This window comes from Micromys minutus (assembly GCF_963924665.1).
Source record: "Micromys minutus genome assembly, chromosome: 1".
Taxonomy (NCBI): Eukaryota; Metazoa; Chordata; class Mammalia; order Rodentia; family Muridae; genus Micromys; species Micromys minutus.
In genome coordinates, this window is record NC_137969.1 from 84,503,547 (window position 1) to 84,525,433 (window position 21,887).

The 21,887-nt window shown below is 42.5% G+C and overlaps 1 protein-coding gene across 1 annotated transcript in view; it reads left to right on the forward strand.

Annotated features, from left to right (window-relative positions):
• Positions 1-1,386: 1,386 nt before the first annotated feature.
• Positions 1,387-21,887, forward strand: part of AXDND1 (axonemal dynein light chain domain containing 1) — a gene marked incomplete at both ends in the record, with an annotated part of 86,433 nt that continues 65,932 nt past the window's right edge. Inside the window, 8 exons of the mRNA XM_080932571.1 lie at positions 1,387-1,480; positions 2,420-2,595; positions 3,341-3,444; positions 10,710-10,824; positions 15,316-15,401; positions 17,107-17,163; positions 18,212-18,314; positions 20,176-20,297. Coding sequence (XP_080788697.1) covers positions 1,387-1,480; positions 2,420-2,595; positions 3,341-3,444; positions 10,710-10,824; positions 15,316-15,401; positions 17,107-17,163; positions 18,212-18,314; positions 20,176-20,297 — 857 coding nt within the window. The remainder of the gene's footprint in view (positions 1,481-2,419; positions 2,596-3,340; positions 3,445-10,709; positions 10,825-15,315; positions 15,402-17,106; positions 17,164-18,211; positions 18,315-20,175; positions 20,298-21,887) is intronic.

The following is a 21,887-nucleotide window of genomic DNA, read 5'->3' on the forward strand; positions in this document are numbered from 1 at the left end:
ATGTCAATTACTGATCATGCTGTGCTCCTGCAACCGGCAGATTCTTTGAGGAAACATGCCTAGTACTTTTGTGCTGCTACAATAGAAGATGGGCATCTAAGAAGAAAAGACTTTTTTTTTTTTTTCATGGTGGTGGAGACTGGGAAGAGCTAGGTGCTGGCAGCTACAGGTGGTGACTCATGACAATAATCCCAGCACTTGGGAGGTGGAGACCTGGGCTATAGACCCCCTGTCTCAACCCCTACCTGGTTCCACTTCTCCCCAAAGTAGAGAGAACGCTAGAGAGCCAATGCCACAGCAAGTGGAAACTGGGGCCCGTTTATTTCTTTGTTACGTGTAACATATTTCCTCCATTAGCCTAGGTTAGAAAATCCGGCTCAGTTATTTGTCTTCTTCAGCTTCTGTTGACATAGAAAGCTACCGCACGCTAATATGAGCAACACTTACGAACGTGAACTGAGTGCCTAGAAGTTACTTGAACAACAGAACTAGGGGTGTGTGTTTGCTAATTTACTTCTCCCCTCCTTTAGAGACAAGGCTCTCACTAAGTTGCCCTGGCTGATTCAAACTCAAGGTAGACTATGCTAGCTGCGAACAGATGCAAGGACAGAAAGGACTCACTCCTACGTCACTCTCTCGTGTGGGCGGAGCCACGGGAGTCTCTAGGGGAGGCTCGGTGCGCTTGCGCAGTCTGCACTCGGAGGCGCGGCTTCGAGAGATTGTCCCAATCCGAGACAAGAGCCCGATTAAGTATTCTTCCTTATTGCTACTACCCATGACTAAAACCACACGGGAACATCTAGAGAGTGTAGAGACTCCCTTTCATCTCTCTTCTTTTGACGGCTCCGCGGGAGGCAGCTCCGCGCCGCAAGTTATTAGAACCACGGGTCCTGCGTTGCTATGACGACGCAGGGCGTTCCAGAAAAGGGGTGGCCGCCGCCGACGCCAGGCGCCAAACACAACTTGTGGGTACAGCGGCCGGCGGGCGTCTTGCGCTTCCTCAGTGTACTCCTAGGGTGCAGGACTTTGCTGGAAGGACCCTGAGAGCCCCGCCCCACTCGCGCCCGCCGAGCTGGGTCGCACTGACCTTCCCGCAGTCTGTAGGGCGTCAGAACCTGACTCTCCGGGGCTGGACTCTGACTCTGGCCCACCCATACCCCTCCCTGTCAGTTATCCTAGAGGGCTCCCCAAAGAAAGGAAACATGCCAGATGAATTCTGAATTTCAGTCTGAACACAAACACTCAAGAAGTCTCTCTGTTCATTTGCTTTGTTTTGCCTACAGAATTATGGACAGCTAGCGTGACAGTTCCAGCACGATTTTGATTTGCTTTTGAATTAACTTTTTGGAGGAATATTTCTGAGAGTGATAGCAGGCATTGTTTATTATGTCTCTCCACAAAGTGTCGAACACTTCGCTGACCTCCTCATCAACATCTGAGGCCAATCAGGCAAAACTGTATGTTGTCAAGGAGGCAAAAGGTAAAAAAAAAACTTCAAGGATGCCGTGGACAGAACCATCACGGCCACTGGCAGAATTCGCAATCCATTTTCTCCTTCTCCTCAGCCACCCTGGACAGTCACCAAATCAGAATCCTGTTTCATCTTCGTTTAAATACTAATAGCTATATGAATTTGCCTTTTTGTTCTCTGACTTTAAGGGAGCTTTAAAAACGTGGATAAGATAAACAGGGTTCAATATGTCTTTGTATAAGATTCAAAATTATTTTTGAGATTCTTTCAGATTTCTATCCTTGGGACTGCTGCTTTGTGGCTCACACCTTTAATCCCAGCACTTGGAAGGCAGAGCAGGCAATCTCCGTGAATTTTAGGTCAGCCTGGTCTACATACATAGTAAATTCCAGGCCAGTGAGGGCCACATAGTGAGACTCTGTTTCAGGAAAAATGTAAGAAGCCTTAATGATAAATGAGACCTGTGCCAGAGCAAGAATCAAGTGAGCCACCCTGTCACCCTCGCCCGTCAGGCTGAGGCTGTCTCCAGTCTTACTGACACAGGACTTTTTGGGTTGTTTCTTATTTATATTTTGCTACAATTCCATTATCTAGGAGGTAGGAATTCAACTCAAGGACTTGAGACAACTAAGCAAGCATTCTACCCAGAGTTAGCTACCTATTCATTATTTATGTTGAGGGCAGTGGAGGGGGTGGGGTCCCAGCCGGCTGTACAGTTACTCCATAACCCAGGCCTTTTACCTTGTATCTCCGTGTTCTCATATCCCCCTTTCTCCCCTCCCCACCCTTCAGTGGACTGTACGCTACTGTAAGGATTATTTATAGCTGAGCTTATCCACTAGAAGCACCCATCTTGTTAGAAACACACAAGACATTGCTGGGGCTGTCTGGAAAACTTTATCTCCCCAGAACACTCTGCCAAGAGTTTGCCTTTCCTTACTTTCTTAGGACTTCCTGAAATAAAGGAGAAGAAAGCCATGATGAACCACCTCAAACCCCTTCCCGCATCCCTTCAGAATGAATTCCAAATCCCTGAGGAAGTTCTTCTCTCTCTCAACTATGCAGCCAATGCTGGTCCCTGTCCTGAAAACTTATTACCTACAAAGAAGCATAGAGCCCCAAAGGTTTGTGTGCACACACCTAGCATGTTTGGTGTTTATATATATATGTGTGTGTGTGTTTATATATATATGTATGTATATATATGTATGTATGTATATATGTATGTATGTATGTATGTATATGTATGTATATATACATATATATATAGTATTCACTTCATTAAGTGTTTGGTGAGCAGAAGTTGTGTATTGGGATGCTCTTTTAAAATACAAATTTAAAATAAAAAACAATTATTATTCTTTGATGTGTGAGTTTGGGCTTAGGGTCAGAAGACAGCTCTCGGGAGCTGGTTTTCTCTCCCAGTGGTTGCAAGCTCCCTCAGCTGCTGGTCTTCTTACCATCTAGAAGATTCAGATCTTGCTGAGCATGATGGCCGGCTCTGATAGTTTCATCACTTCAGAGGCTGAAGCAGGAGGATTGCCGTGAGTTCTAGGCCAGACTGGGCTACACAATGAGATCCTGTCTCAAAAAAAAAAAAAAAAAAAAAAAAGCCCAAAAAAACTAAAGCAAAAAGTCCTCAGGTCTCTTGAAGCAAATGTTTCCATTGCTTGAGTATCTGTTAACCTGTTTTTATGTAAATTTACCGGACACATTGTTGATGCTCTCTTAATATTCTATCTTGTCTTTATGTATTCTGCCCTGTAAAACATCCAAGTGCCCTTGATGTAGTCAAATAAGTAACATTTTCTTTAACCAGAGTGCCCTCTGCTGGACATTTGTGGTTTTTTTGCTTTTTTTTCCCCGCAGGGTGCCCTTCCACGTCTTGTAGATCATGTCTGGCAGCACCCTATTCGAAGGAATAAATTCAAATACCTGATTGATCATCCCGTCTCTCTAAAAGGGGCTGGAAGGTAAAGGAGTAAGAGCGTGGGGTGTAGATATGCAGATAGAACTGTTTTCTCATTCTTCTGTGGCAGATGTGGGGGGTGGCAGGGCCGCAACAGTAAACAGTTACAGATTTTGACACTTGCAGGATTATTGATAAATGAGCATTTTGAAAGGATAATGTATGGTTATTATTAGTAACTTTATAAAAGTAACTATACATACTTTTGGTTGTTGAATTTCTAAACACATATTCATTCACTCATTCATTCATTTATTCAGTATGTGCCATGTCCCGTGTGTGAGATTAGAAGCACCTTGTAGGAGGAGTGGGTTCTCTCCTCCCACTGAATGTGTCCTGAGAATTGAGCTCAGACTGTCGTGATCGGTGGAAAGCACCGTTATCCTCTGAACCTTCTCCCACACTTGGCCTGTTGGGTTTGTTTGTCTTTGTTTTATTTTTTTCAAGCATTGTATACTTCTTCCTGTAGTTTCTGTGTTTTTTTTTTCTTTTTTCTTCTTCTTCTTCTTCTTTTTTTTTTTTTTTTTTTTTTTTTTTTTTTTTTTGCTCTGTATTAAAAAGGACAAGATCTACCAAATCGAAGCCCTCAGTACATCTCGTATCTGTAGGTGTCCATAGTTTTTGTATATTTTAGAGGGAACATGATGTGGAAAACCTTGATGAATAGGCTAGTTTCCCCGGTCTTTTCAAAGGGAACCTGTAGCTGGTCTTTGCTACTTTGTGGGTTCTCCTTTTTCCCACCCTTTTCCCCCAGTTTCACCCCCCCCATCACTAGATAGGAGAGAAAGGAGGGGGAGAGAGATAGAGCTCTTTGAATCTAATTTATTCTTTTTTTCCCCCATACATGTAGCCTTGTGAGTTCTTTGCTACTTTGAGGGTTCTCTTTTTCCCCACCCTTTATTCCCACCCCAGATTCCCTGACCATCTTTGTCAGGGTTTCTAATACTGCAATGAAACACCATGAACAAAAAAGCAAGTTGGGGAGGAAAGGTCTTATTTGGCTTACACTTCCAGATCACAGTCCCCCCTTGACCATTAATTGAGAAAATGCCTTACAGCTGGATCTCACGGAGGCATTTCCTCAACTGAGTCTCCTTTTTCTGTAATAACTCCAGCTTGTGCCAAGTTGGCACAAAACCAGCCAGCACACCCCCTACCACTAGAAAGGAGAGAAATAAGAATAGAGGAGAGATAGAGATAGATCTGAATCGAATTCCTCTTTTCTGGTTTCTTTTTTGAGCATAACTACTAATAAACTGCACGCAAGCCTCCTAAATGTCCAACAACCCCCAACCCTGCCTATTGGGGCTCTCACATTTATATACTCTCTGAAAATTTCCCAGAATTCCAAGTGGCACATAATCTCAGAAATCATCTGCAGCTGGCAAAACCATTACCTTAGACATGAGGTAAATCATAGCTGCGGTGAAGCAGTTCCGTATCTTATACCTAGAATTAAAACCAAAACATATTCTTATTATATTTCTATTTTTTAAAAAGGAAACCAAAATTCCAGAATTCTCACTACAGGAACCCTTAACCTTTTTATACTATTTCAAATTAAATAATCAAATACTAATGTTTTGTATCATTCCCCAAAATACTCTGTCAGATTTTGTTCCATGAAGATTGTGGTCTGTTCATTTAAAAGTGTTTCCATTTATTAAAATCCCCATGCTTTCATGCCGAGTTCAGTTGGAAGGTTACCACACTTAAGTAGGACATTTAATCTCATTTGTGAAAAGGGGTGAATAGAGTTGCTCAGTGTTATGTGCCTGCAGGGATACAGGACACACAGAAATGAGAGGGTGGAGGCTGGAGCATCTCCAACCATAACATGCTAAGTGTGGGCTGTTATCACTCAGCTGTGCTGAACGGTATGAAGAGCAGCAGAAACTTGGCTGTGTGGCTTTCGTTGTGGCTTAAATAATCTTATGCCTTCAGATATTGGTTGTAATTTCTAGTATAGTAATTAGTAGTTATAAAATGTTTGAAGTGTTTTGAAAAGTTAACTAGTTAGTTCTATCTGAATGTTGCAGTAAACTTACTAAAAGACTTAATGTCAAATGTTATCTCAGTGGAAATTCTTAAAATGTGGACATCAAGTAGTAGCAACCCCCATCCTCATTGTATCCCCAGGACTGTGAATACAGATCCCAGCACCCCGTCCTAACTGTAACCCCAGGACTGTGAATACAGATCCCAGTACCCCATCCTCACTGTAACCCCAGGACTGTGAATACAGATCCCAGCACCATGTCCTAACTGTAACCCCAGGACTGTGAATACAGATCCCAGTACCCCATCCTCACTGTAACCCCAGGACTGTGAATACAGATCCCAGCACCCCGTCCTAACTGTAACCCCAGGACTGTGAATACAGATCCCAGTACCCCATCCTCAATGTAACCCCAGGACTGTGAATACAGATCCCAGTACCCCATCCCCACTGTAACCCCAGGACTGTGAATACAGATCTCAGTACCCCATCCCCACTGTAACCCCAGGACTGTGAATACAGATCTCAGTACCCCATCCCCACTGTAACCCCAGGACTGTGAATACGGAGCTCAGCAGCAGAAGACTTAGCAGAGGTCATGAGGGTTAAAGATAGAGAAATTATGGCTATTGTTAGTGAGCCCAGCATAAGCACCGGGCTCTAAGGGTAGAAAGGGAAGATGGCTGAGTAGGTCAGGAGGTGAGACCAACCAAGGATGGCAGAACAGGAGGAAACAAATGGAAACGTGTAACTGAATACAACTCAGCTGATGCCCATCAAGGAAACAGCCTCAGTCCATGAGCTCCAGGAGTGAAGCCTGCCAACAACCAGATGAGGACATCTTAGGGTTTCTCTCACTGTAATAAAACACTGTGATCAAAGGCAACTTAGGGCAGAGAGGGTTTGTTTCTTCTCTCTCTCAGGCCACACTGCGCCGCTGAGGGGAGTCCAAGCAGGAACCGGAAGTAAAAGTTCCATGGATAAATTGTTTTGCTCGCTTTGGCTGGTTCAGTTTGCCCAGGGGCGGCACACACACCTCAGTCATTATTTAAGAAAAAGCCCTACAGGCAATGTGACGGGGCAGTTCATTAACTGAGGTTCTCTTTCTAGATTACTGTAGCCAAGTCAAGTTAATAAAACAAAAACACTAGTCAGCACAGGCGGGGTTCTTATCCCCCTCCCCCAAATCCACAGCACAGCCATCATCAACATTTAATTTTAGTTCTGTGACACCCCCATTGGACCTGTGCACATAGAAAATGACACAGCTGGTAGGGACAAGAAGCAATTTGTTTAGGAATGTCAAATATTCAGAGCACAGCAATAAAATACAGTCAAGAAAGCATTTAGCATCTCAGAGTCTTTCTGATGGCTCCACCAGTCAGCATTCAATGTAAAAAAAAAAAAAAAAATCTCAGGATTTTAACCAGGAAATGATTGAGTGCAGAAAATAGACTTTTAGCAACACTGCTGAGGCAAGCTCCCTGGCTCAGCAGATAGAGCTCTTGCTCTGAAAGCCTGGTACCTGAACTCATTCCCAACTCAGGGAGAGATCTGACTCCCCACATTGTCATCCAGCTGCCAAATGAGCACTATGGTATATTTGTGCCTATGTTTACACCCTCACACATCCCCAGCAACAATAAAGTTGTGTAATATTTCTTGAGATATGGTCTTATTGCAGAGCCTTAGCTAACCTGGAGCTTACTGCACAGGCCAGGCTGGTCTTGATCACCTGCTTCTGCCTCCCAAGTGCGAGATTAAAGGTGTACCTACCATGCTACGTAAGAATGCAGTAGATGCAGAATTGTGTAGAATTGTATATTTACATGAAAGGGAGGGAGGATGTAAATCCCACTGCGATATGAATGTAATGTCTGCTTCTCCTTGACATGGATCTAGCATTCCTGTGACCTGCGTCACAAAGACTTCACACAGACTTTCTGTGAGCAAAGGAAAACCTTCCTTTTATTAAATTTCAGTATGACATTTTATTTTCTTCTTCTTTTTTTAAATACAGAGTCTCACTCACTTTGTAGCTTTGGCTGGCCTAGAACTAACTATGCACCCAAGGCTGACCTCTAGCAAAGAGCCACCTGTCTGTGTCTCTTGGGTGCTGTGACTAAAGGCATGTGCTTAGTAGGATGTTTTCAGTCATGTGCCTTAGCCTTTGTTCTAACCTCTGCATTGCCTTCTCTCATTGTTCGGGTGTTTCTGTCAGATGAAAACTGTCAAGTGTGTGCACTTACCACTGTTATGTCGTGACCTCTTCACGTGACATATTTTAATGCAAATGACCAGGTCACTACTGTGACTACATTTCCTTATGTTTTGAATTATTACTCGTATTTGTTTAGTGTGTGCTCATACCGTGGTATGTGTGTGTGTGTGGGGGGGGGGGGGAAGCAAAGGAAAACTTTCCCTAGTCCTTTTTCTCTCTGCACTGTGAATTCTGGCAGTCAAACTCAGCTTGTTCAGTAATTGCTTTCCCTGAATGATCTTTTAAAAATATTGTTTATATTTTATTAGCATTGTGGTGTGTGTGTATGTGTGTGTGTGTGTGTGTGTGTGTGTGTCACAGCCTTCCCAGGATGGTTAGATGGGATGTTAGATCAACTGGACAATGCTGTGCAGTTGATGCTCCTCTTCTGCCTCTGTTTGGGTCCCACTGATCGAATGCACGTCCTCAGGCTATGTGGCAGGTGTCTTCACACACAGAAACATCTTGCTGGCACCCAGCATTTTATTTGAGAGACCTACCAGAGGAGCAGGGTAATTACTCAAAGGAAAACGAGAGAACTAGACCGTGGATGGAAAGGGAGGGGACACCTGGCTGGCAGAGTCAGCCAGTGTCCTCTGTAGCATCAGCAATGCAGAGTGAGTGGACGGTGAGCACAAGTCAGGCCAAAGTCTGCTTTAACGTTAGGTGGAGGGGTGGCGGGCGACGTGACAACATTACACTTTAAATACATGGTGCCTTACGGGGAAAAGTCCGACAGAAGTATATAGGACAGACCCTAAAAACCCAAGAGTCCACATGAAAAGTAATGACAAATCAGACTAGAGATTTGCTATTGGCATGAAATGAGAGAACTGGCTGCCATTCTGATCTGAGGGCAGCTGTCAAGTTAATCGGTGTTAGCAGTAGATTGGGAGGAGGGGGGGCTGAGGGCAAAGAATAGGGAGGGATTGGGTCTCGATGCCGAGATTTTGATGACAGCCCAGCAAATAGAGGAGGGTAAAACAGCAGATTTGTTGGCTTGGCTAAGAAAGAAAGGGTAGGGTAGTGGTTCTCAACCTTCCAAATGCTGCCCCCTTGAATATAGTTTCTCACGTAGATGATGGATAGAGTCTAGTTAGACAGTTCCTCACACTGGGGTGACCCCTCTACCATAAAATTATTTAATTGTGACTTCATAGCTGGAATTTTGGTAGTTGTTAATCATAATATAAATATCTGATATGCAGAATATCTGATATGAGAGCCCTGAGAAAGAGCCGTTCAACCTGGAGGGCTTGAGACCCACAGGTTGAGAGCTACAGGCATAGACGACACAGTTTTGCAGAGCATCTATAGAGGATCAAGACACAGAAGTTCCAAGGAGTAGCAGATGGGGCAGACAGAAGATTCAGGAGTGTCGAAAACAAGGGGGGAGTCCAGGAGACTGGCTTCAGACAGAGGGGTAGTCAAAAAAGTATTCTAGGTAGTGGCAGAAAATGGATGAGATTATCTCAGCGAAGGGAAGTCCTCATGAGGTCTCTGCAGCAGTTTCAGAAGGGAGGCGACGTGCCTTCTGTAAGGTAACTTGAGGGAGTTTGACCTTTAACAGGAAGACTTAGATGATAGATTCTAGCTAGCTACATCACAACACTGTAACAGCAGTGCATGCTGGGAGGAAGATTTTCAGAAGGGAACAGTCTTGTTATTAATGTTCTGGTTAGTCTTTGTCACCTAGGCACAAACTAGAGCTACCTGGGAGGATGGACCCCAGCTGAGTCATGGTCTCCATCAGACAGGCCTGTGGGCATGTTTTTTGATTAGCGATCCTTGCACTAGAAGCAGTGCCATGTCTGGGCCGGTGTTTGGGTTGTATAAGACGGCAGGTTGAGCAATCCATGAAGAACAAGCCAGTAAGCACAGTTCCTCTCTAGTCTCAGCTTCTCTCCGTGATGGTCTGGAACCTGTAAGCCAAGTAAGCCTTTTCCTTCCCTGGGTTGCTTTTGGTCGGTATTTTATCACAGTGGACAAGGGTGTTGCCGTGGGGCAGTGGGCGTTTTCCACAGAAGCTCTCCATGGTGGAATGTGATTCCGGGGCTCCATGATGGAGTCCAGCACACGACCGGCAGGAATGACTGTGGGGGACGCTGATTCATTCGAGGTTGAAGGGAAGGAAGGAGTTGGAGATAAGAGTGAGGAGCTGTGATGGTGAAGAGGAAGAGTGCGGGTAGACTTCTGGCTAACGCCCAGTCTTCCATGAGGCGGGAGTGCTGGTCCAGGTGTCAGCCGGTTCATCCTGCAAACTTGAACTCTGGCCATGGAGGGGCCTCCATTCAGAAAGCTGCTGCTGGATGCTAAATCCAAGGTCACCAAACAGGTGGGCCCTTCAGGAGTGAGTCTCAGCCCCGTTCTTCTGTCCAACCCAGGCCAGGGCCCTTCTGCCTGGCTGCTGCTTCCCCTCTGCACAGGAAGAGATGCCACTGTGATTTAAGCTGCTCTGCCCAGAGTTCGGATCAAGTACTGCTCTACCTTAACTAGGCAACCTTTACTGGAAGCCTATGCACTTCCAGAGGAGACTGGGCCTGGCTGTGAGTTTGGACAGCTGTGACCCCTTAAGTGTTCCCAAATGTCAGTGATGCTAAAAGCGGAGAGCCAGCCCACCGGGATAAGACTGCTACTGTTTCAGAGACCCCAGATAGCTCAGGGGCATCGTTGCCATTACTGAAATCTCGAAAACTATTTGGTTGGTAAACTGCTATCATACTAACATAAATCTAAAAAAAGTCATCATTTTAACACAACTCTAACATAAATCGTCATTCTAACATAAAGGACTCAGCTTTTGACACAGAGCAGTTAAGGATCAAATGACTTGTATTCATTGTAAATCATACTTCCATTTCCTGTGTTGTAAAGTAATTTTTAAGAAATCAGATAAGTAGGGAAACAGACAATAGGGCGGCTCCGCTGCCCTTACCTACTAGCAGGAAGTGCGTGGTTGTATACACTCTTAGGAAAATCCACTTTTAAAACATTTTTCTTAATTTTTAAGGGATATTTCTTTTCTGTATGATGTTAAATACGTAAAAGGAGAGACCAGGGAGAACAAAATCTGCCCCCCAAACAAGTCATCCCGGTCACAGAACAGTGCCATGGTGCCTCATAAGGTAAGTTTGAGACCTTTCTCCCACTCTTGGCTTTTCAATGTGTTTTTCTAAACTCTAAAAGTAGCACTAGACTATAACAACAGCCTGCAGGGCTCCACTCTCTTCAGATACATTCTAGCTCTTTCTTTACAATAGCATTTACTGGGCAAAGATCAAAGATCTAAGCCATCCCCCAAACCACACTGAACTGTTATGATGAGTAAGTATTTACTGATTTTACAAGCACAAAATGAGGGAAGAATAGATTCTCCCTCCCCAGAGAAAACTCACACAGAGATATCTGTAGATGATAATTTTTACTCCATCCTCTTTCTTCTCCCTCCCTCCTTCCTTTCCTCCCTCCCTCTCTTCTTCCCTCCCTCTGTTCCCTGCCCCATCTCACTTTGAGATAGGGTCTCTCTATGTAGCCCCAAATATCCTGGAACTTGCTGTGTAAATCAGGGTTACCTCAATCTTCCAGAGATCTGCCTACTGCCTCCCAAGTGTGGAGGACATCTTTCCTGTTATTCACAGTGTGGGTCAGACCACTATTTAATTACCTTATTCCTTTCATCACAAGCCTTGGCAGTAACATTAAATTTCCTAGTATTCTTTTTCTCTTCAAAAATGTACATTTTGCATCTATTTCTGCCGCACTTGCTCTTTTTCTTCATATACCAGCACAAGAATGATTACTAATAGCCACATGACAGAGTCAATTAGACTGTCTTGAAATCTCCTCCCCTGAAGAAATTACTCCTTAATTTAACCTATTAAGACAAGGACAGAAAGTAGTCACAGTCTTTGTCAAAATATCACAGGTCTCTAGCCAAGTTGCTAATATTGTTCCTCTCTGAGCCTCTTGATCTGGTTTTCCATAGTCCTCATAGCTCTCAGCATTGCCGTCTCTCCAGAGACTACTGGGATGAACCACTAACCTCCATTTACAGTGTTCAAAGGTTCTTCTATTCCAAAGTCTTCTACATTTCTCCAAAAAAAACCCCAATATGTTCATGATTCATAGCAATAGCTTATTCTCTGCTTCTAACATGTTTTAGTTATCTTTTTACTGCTGTGACAAAACACTACGACCAAGAGAACCTATAAAAGGAAGTGTTAATTAGGCTTAACATGGTTTCAGAGAATTAGAGTCCATGAAGGTGGAGCAAAGGCATGGTGGCAGGAATAGTTGAGTCCTCACAGCTTTTTTCAAGAGTAGGGGGCAGAGTGAGGGCACAGTGGAAATGGTGCAAGGTTTTTGAAACCTCAAGGCTGACAACCCGTGATATCACGTCCTCCAATAAGGCCACACCTCCTAATCCTTCCCAAATAGTTCCACCAACTGAGGATCAAGAGTTCAAATGCCTGACACTTATAAGAGATTGTAAATGCATTATTTTTAATATAAATATTAGAAGTGAAATAAACCAGTGACTGTATTTTTTACCTTATGCTAATCTATAAACTACCCAGAAAAACCAAGATTTATTTAAAACTGTACCTCAGTTGGTGAGTAATTAAATGATCTACCTTAACCTTCTGTGCTAATCTGGCTACCTCCTATGATTCCATCTTATGATACTTGCATATTATTAGTGATCTAGCACTTTAGACTTTAGCTATGTTTCCGTGATCTCTGTCCAGACCTCTTTCTCCAAATCCTCCATCCTTACTCCCTCTCTTCATCTCTCCTGCCTCTGGCTGGCGGATGTCCCACTTTATTCTTTATTTTGCCCAGCCATTGGGTGATCAGCATTTATTGACAAGCCAGAGAATAAATGGTAAGAATTGCTTACACAAACTTGAGACAGGAGACTCTTGGCATAACTATTAAAATTCCATGTCTGGATTGAAATAAGTTATGAGGGCAGAGAAATCAGCATAATTTCAAATACAAGGGTAAATGTCACACAGTGTATAAAAATATTATGCCTACAAGGTATATCTCATTTAAACTGCCACAAGAAGAAAAAAAAAAGGAGCTAAAAAGATTTATGAATTTAGTTGTCCTTCCATACTTAAGGCTTCTCCATTCACCTATGCCATAAGTGAATTTTTTTTTGTCAAAAAATGTATCTGTACTACACAAGTACAGATGTTTTCTTGTCATTACTTAAATTGCTGAGTCTGGCTTGGCTATGTAAAGGATGGCATGGTATGGTTCCCACACCTGGAACAGTAGGGTGGGGTCCTCCACAAGTGTTGGTGGTTGTTGTGGCCACAAGGCTTGTTTGTATAATAATGTACACATTTTCACATTCCTCCACTGAGGAATATCCTCTGCCAAGGTTAATGCCTCTGATAATTAGGGGCAGCCTGAATCATGGAGGTGAGGGTGTGGATAATGTCTCAGCAAAATGGTAAATGTTGAGACCTTGAGGACAGCCCTTAAGTCTGTGGGAAAGAACTCTGAAAACATGAGTTCAAGAATATATATACATTTTTTCAACTATGCAAAATATAAGGACACAATATGAATTGTATGAAGGGCTTCATGGACCTAAAAGAACAGAGGCAGCTGCTCTGTGAGCCTGCTTGTCAGAAACAAAGGCAGGCAGATTCCTGAGTTCAAGGTCAGCCTGGAACAGAACTAGGATAGGCCAGTAATGGCAATCTCAGATTGAGATCCCACCCAACTAGCATATTGTTTATGTTTACAAAGGCAGGCAGATCTCTGAATTCATTTGCCATGTTAAAAAAAATGTGCTTGCTGTCTTTTTCTAAGAATTAGACTGGAGAGATGGCTCAGTGGTTAAGAACACCAACTGTTCTTCCAGAGGTCTTGAGTTCAATTCCCAGCACCCACGTGGTGGTGGTTTACAACCATCTATAATAGGATCAGATGTCCTCTCTGATGTCTGAAGCCAGCTACAGTGTACTCATATACATAAAATAAATACATCTTTAAAAGAAGAGTGGGGGTTGTGAGATGCTGATTCATAGGATAATCAGGAGGGAATCTGGGGGTAATGACTGAATTGGTGTGTAAATAAAGCCTGGGCTTTTGGTCTGTTGACAGGTGCTAGCTGAACAAGAACAGTTCTTTTGTTTAGAATTTGTTGTTGTTTTTCTAGCAAGAGAGAGCTGTCTTGAGCAGAAAACTGTCTGGAGCAGACTATAGAGCCAGGAGCTATCTTCACAGGGCTATCTAGAAAACTGTCTGGAGCAGACTATAGAGCCAGGAGCTACCTTCACAGGGCTATCTAGAAAACTGTCTGGAGCAGAACACAGTCTGTCATCTTGTAACCCACAATTTGACTTTGAGTCTGTTTTTTCTGCTCCCACACACCTCTTCCTCAGAACCCCTCTCCAAGCTGAAGCTGGTCCATGGCACTAAATAATTCAACATGATAACAACATACTTATGAGGCATTATAGTTACCCAGAGTCAATACAACATAAATAAGAGATGTATATAGGCCCCAAATAAACATTAAACTGTTTTATGTAATGGAGTTGAACATCTAAATCAGTGGTTTATCAACCTCTGGGTTGCAACCCCCTTGGCAACCCTTTATCTTCAAAAACTACAATTCATTTTCTTCTCTTTCTCTCTTTTTCTCTCCTTCCCTCTGTCCCTCCCTTCCTTCCTTCCTTTCTTTCTTTCTTTCTTTCTTTCTTTCTTCCTTTCTTTCTTTCTTTCTCTGTGTGTGTTTGGACAGGGTTTCTCTGTGCTTCCCTGGTTGTCCTGGAACTTGCTTTGTAGACCAATCTGGCCTTGAATTTGTAGAGATCTGCTTGTGTCTGCTCCCAAGTGCTAAGATTAAAGGAATGTGCATCTGCTGCCCAGCATATATTATGGTTCATAACAACAGTAGTAGAATTAGAGTTATGAAGTAGCAACAAAATAATTTTCTAGTTGGGGGGGGGGGTCATCATAACATGAAGAACTGTATTGGGAAGGTAGAGAAGCACTGCTCTAGATTTTGGTATCTTTGAAAGATCTTAAATTAGCCCTTCTCAATACCAAGTAATGCTCACAGCAGAAGGAACTCTGCCCTCACATCCATGCTTATTTTACAGTGTATTTCCAGCTTAAAGCAGCTTTTGGCCTATGCTTGACTCACATTACTAATATTATTATTTATCTTATCAAACTCTCTCAATTTAAGATGAGGTGTGGCAGTGCATGCCTTCAATCCTAGCACTTGGGAGGCAGAGGCAGGGGGATCTCTGTGAGTTTGAGGCCAGCATGACCTGCAGAGTGATATTTAGGACAGTAGGAACAACTACATAGAGAGACCCTGTTTAAAAAATAAACAAAAGTCTCTCAATTTACAGTTGGGCATGGTGGTTGGGAAACTGCAAAGCTGGCTCTTGGAAGAAGAAGCAGGATTAGGCAGGTGCTCCAGCCAGGCAGTGCTGTTGTAGTGAGATCAGGCTTCAAGAAAGCTTCCCACAGCCACTGCAGCTGCTAAGTGATCGGCTCCTTTTGGGATAGGGGCTAAAGCGTGTAACTTAAGTGTTTCTCTTATATTAATATATTCATCCTTTTCTTTTTTTCTATATAAGCGGAAGACATTAGCAGACACTTTGGTTCCTGAAGAATTTCATATTGTGTCAAATACAGGCGTTTCGGGTTTGGAGTGTTATGACGAGTGAGTACCAGGATGTTCTGTCGAATATCCGAATATCTGACATGAGCTGTGTTCTCCTTTCATGCTTAAAAGGATCTGTGAAGAGCACACTCATTTCCTAATGTGGTAAGAGATGTGTGGGCAAGCTGCCCAGGCACCACAGGTTAGGAACGATCACAACAAAACAAAGGCAGAAAACCTCCTGATGCTCTCTCTCTCTCTCTCTCTCTCTCTCTCTCTCTCTCTCTCTCTCTCTCTCTCTCTCTCTCTCTCTCCCCCCTCTCTCTCCCCTCCCTCTCTCTCTCTCCTCCCTCTCTCTCTCTCCTCCCTCCCTCCCCCCTCTCTCTGTTTCTTTCTCTGTCTGTCTGTCTCTCTCTCTGATTTTCTTCCTTTCTTCTTTTACTATTGCCTCTTCTTTCTCTTCCTCCTTCTGTTTATTTTTAAAGCAGAGTGAATATAGATTTGTTAAGGTAAAGCAAGTAAAAACTCTTGATAGGGGAACACAAGAATTTGGGGTTTTCATGATTAAATAGTTCTATAGTTTTTTTCTGTCATTAAGTTTCAATATTTCTAAAAGTGGAACTTCAGAGCTGAGGAGATGACTCAACACTCAAGATCACTTGCTGCCCTTGCAGAAAAAAACCCAGGTTTGAGTTTCAGCATCAGATGGCAATTTATAACTTCCTGGACTCCAGTTCTAGGGGTGTTGATGTGTTCTTCTGTCTCTGAAAGCATCTGAAAGCATGTGGTACACACACATACACTCAGGCACACACACATACACATAAAAACAAATCTTTAAAGAAACGGAACGTTGAGTTGTATGTGATGGACATGCCTGTAATTCCAGCACTAGGAAGCTGAGGCAGGAGGATTACAAATTCACAAATGTCATTTTTCATTTCTTTTTCCATTTTTGGAACTGGAACTTGACTCTAGGGTTTTGTACGTGGCAGCAAGGGCTCTACCATTGAGCTACATCCCAAGCCCACCCTGCCATCTTTGAAAATGCCAAAAGGCACTTTTCTTTCACTTATTTATTTGTGTGTGGGGAGTTATGGGGGTGCACATCAGAGCAGAGCTTTTGGGAGTCAGGTCTCTCCTTTCACCATGTGGGTCCTGGGCATCAAACTCAGGATGATTGTACTTTTACCTGCTCAAAGGCCTTAAAAAAAAGTCTCATGTGGTTCAGATGGTCTCAAACTCTCTGAAGAGGAGGCGAGCTTAAACTGATCTTCCTGCTTCTGCCTCCCATGTGTTGGAACTGCAGACCTAAGTCTTTTGTTTGTTTTAATGAATCAAGGAAATCTTTGTATTTTCATATATCAGGAAATGGAATTAAATATCCTTTACTAAAAGTGTCCCACATTTGATCAGCGTCGTAATATTTCTGTGTAGATATTTACGGCTGGTCTTGAATGCACATAAAGGATCTTTGAATAATTGTGTCTAAGCTTCTAAGTTTCATTGAGGCTTTAGCTTTGTTGTGCTGTATTTCTTTCATCTCCTACTCCACACGTTTCTTTCAGGGAAGAATGGGTCTTAGGAACCAAGGTGTTGGGTCTTTGGTATGCTAACTGATGGGCAGGTCAGATGTTTCCTTCCTCCTTTATTTTCCTTCCCATCTCTCTGCCCCAGGGTCTAGTTTTCCACCACTGTCTTACACTTTTGAGCCCTAGAATGTTTTTTTTTTTTTTAAATGTTTTTCTTATCTCATTTGTTGCAGCAAATATACCACCCTCCTCACGGACAGTGAGAACAGGCTGTTGCTCTTCCCATCCATGTAAGTACAGATGACTTTCTCATGTGTTTCTTGGAAAGAGTAACTACATACATGTTCCTTTTCCTGGTACTTTATTATACAAAAGCATTCAAGTCATAGCAGAGACCCCAGCAGGTAATTATTGCCTATAAGAGTATCATTCAGTTAGCTGTGTTCCTGTGACCAGTGGCGTATTCAAACAGTATACATAGCATGGACCTTGAGCACTATAATGTGCTTTTATATTTTGTACGTTGTTAGAATCTTTCTGCATTGCTGCCTTTCTTTTGTCTTTTCTCACACTCTGAAATGACCCTGTCTTGAAGTTTGGTATTTATGTCTCCCTCCTTTTCTGTGTGTTCTGTGTTCATGTATAACTATATATGGTTATATAGTATCTTTGGTAGTGAGATTAACAATAATAATAACAACAATAATAAATAATAATAACTAGAATAATATAACTATAGTAATTATTATTAATGTATTGATCCTACCAACTATGTAATATATTAATATACATCTTGTTACATTGTATATATATATATCACATATATGTTACATATTATATATTAATATTTACTATTATATACTATAACATTTATTGTATATGATATAAATTATATATAGTATAAATATATTAACTATAATTTACATATAATTAACTAGTACAGTAATAATATAAAACATATAATAATAATTATTAGTATTAGATTTTGAGACAGGATCTCTCTGTAGTCATGGCTGGCCTGTAACTTGCTCTACAGAGTTGACTGGCCTCGAACTCAGAGTTCCACCTACCTCTGCCTCATAAGTACTGGGATTAAATGTGTGGGCAATCACAGCCTGGCAGAATTATTTTTTGTAAGAAAAAGATTACACCATTTTTGTTTTTATTGCTTTAACCTATGCTACTGGTATACCACTAAATAAACACGTCTGGGCCTAACCCTTTAAGCTGGCCTTAGTATTTTATGGTCTATATACTTTCTGAAGTGTCCATATTGTACTGTGATCTGAAGATGGCGTGTGAGATCTCCTTTACCTGGTCTGCCCCTCTGCTCTTCAGGAAACCTAATAAGAGGGTAGAAGTGGCCCAGCTGAGCGACGTGATGGACACCATGCTGGAGAGGGCTGGAGTCGAAAATGAGAATTACGTAGGGCCAACCAAGGTAACCTCCCACCTGCCGGAGTAGCCCCCGGGGGAAGAAGAGCGCGTGCCTGGGAGGTCCAGTGTGGTCGGGAATCTGACTCTGCGACTTACTAGTGAGCAGTATGGGGAAACCATCTCACATGTTTGCACCTGCATTTCCTAACCTGTTGGTTAGAAGTAATACTTGTATTGCCACATGGGTTGGGAGTGAGATTGAATGACCCACTTAGACAGCACTGAGAAAGCACTTAGAAAATACCTGATACGGCAAACACTGCCATGTCTGTATGGTAGTATGTTGTTTGGTCATGTGTCCTGAGAGAGGAATCATTAGCTGATGTCATTACTGTGCAAACATGATAGCATGGATTTACATAAACCTACGCATACACACACACACACACACACACATACATGCACACGCAAGGCTCTATATCCAAATGGGGAAGGACAGTAAAAATGGCAGGTGATGGGTTTTCAGTTCTAGTCCAACCTTACAGAGCCAGGGTTAAAACCTTGCTTTTGTTGACTGAATCATTGTTATTGCTTCTCTCTTTCTCAAGGCTCCATGGGTTGATCTGATTGCATAGTTTTATATTTAACCTACACATATTTATGGAGTGGGATAACATTTCCTTATACAAAGTGTAGTGATCAGATAGGATAATTCCCATATCCTCCAAGATTTATCATTTCCGTGCACTGGTACTTTTAGAATCTCTTTACTAGATGTTTTCTTTTGAAATAGGATCTGTGTAAGCCGGGCTTGCCTTGAACTCAGTATGTATCAGGAGGTGACTCTCAACTTTTGTGGATGTCCTTGAACTTCTGATCCTTCTGTCCCCATCTTTCAAGGGTTCAAGATACCAACATGCCTGGTTTATATGGTGCTAGGGATTGAACCCAGGGCTTTTCAGGCACTTTACCAGCCAAGTCACATCCCTAACTGCTCTCTTGGTTATTTTGAAACACATAGCTGCTGGTGGTAAGAAGGTCTATAGCCTTCTTAGCATTTGAGGGTTGAGGCAGAAGAGTTTCAAGTTCCAACCCAGCCTGGGCTATATAGTAAGTACATATCTGAAAACAAATAAACAACAAGAGGGCTGGTAAGACAGCTTAGTGGGAAAAGGCACTTGCCAGCGAGTCTGAGGAGCATGCATTTGATCGATACGTGATGGATAAGATAGTATCCCCTCGTATTCAGATTTTATAACTCACCAGTTGTTCCTCTAATGGGTTTAATAAGCTATCCCCATCCAGCCTAGGGTCCCGGGATCCCAGGATCCCTGGGTGCTACTAGTTGTCATTGTTTTAGATAGCGTCAGTCTCAAATAGTTATCAGCATTTGTTTGCTTTTCTTGCCATTCATAGGCTATTTTGTTTATAGCATTTGTCTCATTTTGGGTTTCTCTGATGTAGACTCATGATCAGAATCAGGCTTCGTTTTGGAGGTCACAATTCAGGAGTGGTATCTGTATTTTCAGTGCATCTCATAAAATCATCCAAAATTAGCTAGATTTTATTTTATTTTATTTAAAGATTTACTTTACATATGTGAGTACACTGTTGCTGTCTTCAGACACACCAGAAGAAAGCACCAGATCCCATTACAGATGGTTGAGAGCCACCATGTGGTTTCTGGGAGTTGAACTCAGGACCTCTGGAAGAGCAGTCAGTGAGTGCTTTTAACCTCTGAGCCATCTCTCCAGCCCATTAGCTAAACTTTAAAAGTCCTTTCTGGATATGTACATATGCAAATGAAAATGCATTGAGTCAACCAAGATTCTATAAGCCATGCTCACTTTTCGAGTATTTACTTCTCAAAATGATTTGGCTGACAGCCTGTGATAAGCACCGTCCACGTGGCTTACCTCTGCTAGATGCACCAGCTGATGAGTGTGTTGAAGAGGGAACAGAGCATTTACAACACAGTGTTTCATGAACTGATTCGACAGGTCAGCGTGGACTGCGCAGACAGAGGAGAGCTCCTGTCAAGAATCAGGTTAGAACTATTAATGAAATGTTTCAGGTTCCCCACTTCAAAAGTTGTGTAATTATTGTACATATTAATTATCCATGTTAATAGGATTCTACACTATTGCTATACATGCATCTCTTAAAATATGTTTGAGTTGTGCTTGCATATACTTTTGAGAAAGCTACAAAAATATGTCTATGGAACCAACTTTTATTTAGTTTTCATTTCTATAGTAAAATGTTAATTTTGGCATAAGTGCTGGGCAAAAGTCAGAGCCTTTATTTTCTCATCTGAATGAAGGTCACCACTGTGAAGGTTTCCATGACCCCAGCCACTATAAACCAGTGGTTTCACCAAGTGCCTACTGTGTCAAGTAATGAGATGTTTGACAGGACACTGGAAAGGTCTAACTGACTAATTATTGAAACAGAGTCTCATGTAGGGCAGGCTAGCTTCAAACTTGTTATATAGCCCAGGTTAGCCTGGAACTCCTGGGGTGGATGTCCTGAAATTTAAGTGAGAGCACAAAGCTGAGCAAGCACAGGCCCAGGGGTAGAGCACAGAGCTGAGCGAGCACAGGCACAGGTGTAGAGCACAGAGCTGAGCGAGCACAGGCACAGGGGTAGAGCACAGAGCTGAGCGAGCACAGGCACAGGTGTAGAGCACAGAGCTGAGCAAGCACAGGCACAGGGGTAGAACACAGAGCTGAGTGAGCACAGGCACAGGGGTAGAGCACAGAGCTGAGCGAGCACAGGCCCAGAGAATAGAGTGCTACCCATGCAAGCCTGGTGACCTGAAACCCACCATGGAAGGACCAACTTCAGACAGTTGCCCTCTGACCTCCACATGTGCCCTGTCACCTTCATACCCATGAGCACACACAGCCCCATCTCAGAATAATAATGACTAGGTTAAATTTAAAAAGGAAAGCAGAAGCCTGTGCTCATTATATGTAGCTATTAATGGTGAAGATGACAAATACTATTGCTACTATAATAATCCTTCTTTTAACTTTGGTTCTGTCCAAAAAGTTGAAAGAATGCAGTGGCCGAATAGTATACCTGCAATTTCATTTTCTTGTAGAACTGGAGACTCCTTTCTGAACAGCTCTTTTTTTTTTCTTCCTTTCTTTTTTAAAAACAGGATCTCACTACATAGTCCTGGTTGGTTGGACAGTTGTTATGTAGACCAGGCTGGCCCAATCTGTTGTTAAATATCCTCTGAATTTTTTTTTCTTTGAATCAGAATCTCACTGTGTAGACCAGGCTGTCCTTGACCTCACAAAGATCTGCCTTCTGGTATGTGGGAGGTACTGGGATTAAAGGTGTGCACCACCCATTTATTTTTTAAAATTATTATTATTTTAATATTTATTTATTTATCTATTTGTTTTTTAATTTTACATGTATATGCGTGCTCTATCTACATGTACATCTGCACACCAGAAGAGGGCATCAGATTCCAGTACAGATGGCTGTGAGCCACCAAGTGGTTGCTGAGAATTGAACTCAGAACCTCTGGAAGAACAGATGGTGCTCTTAATTGCTGAGCCACCTCTCCAGCCCCCCAAACTATTATTATTGTATATTTGTGTATCATGTGTGTATGAGGGCA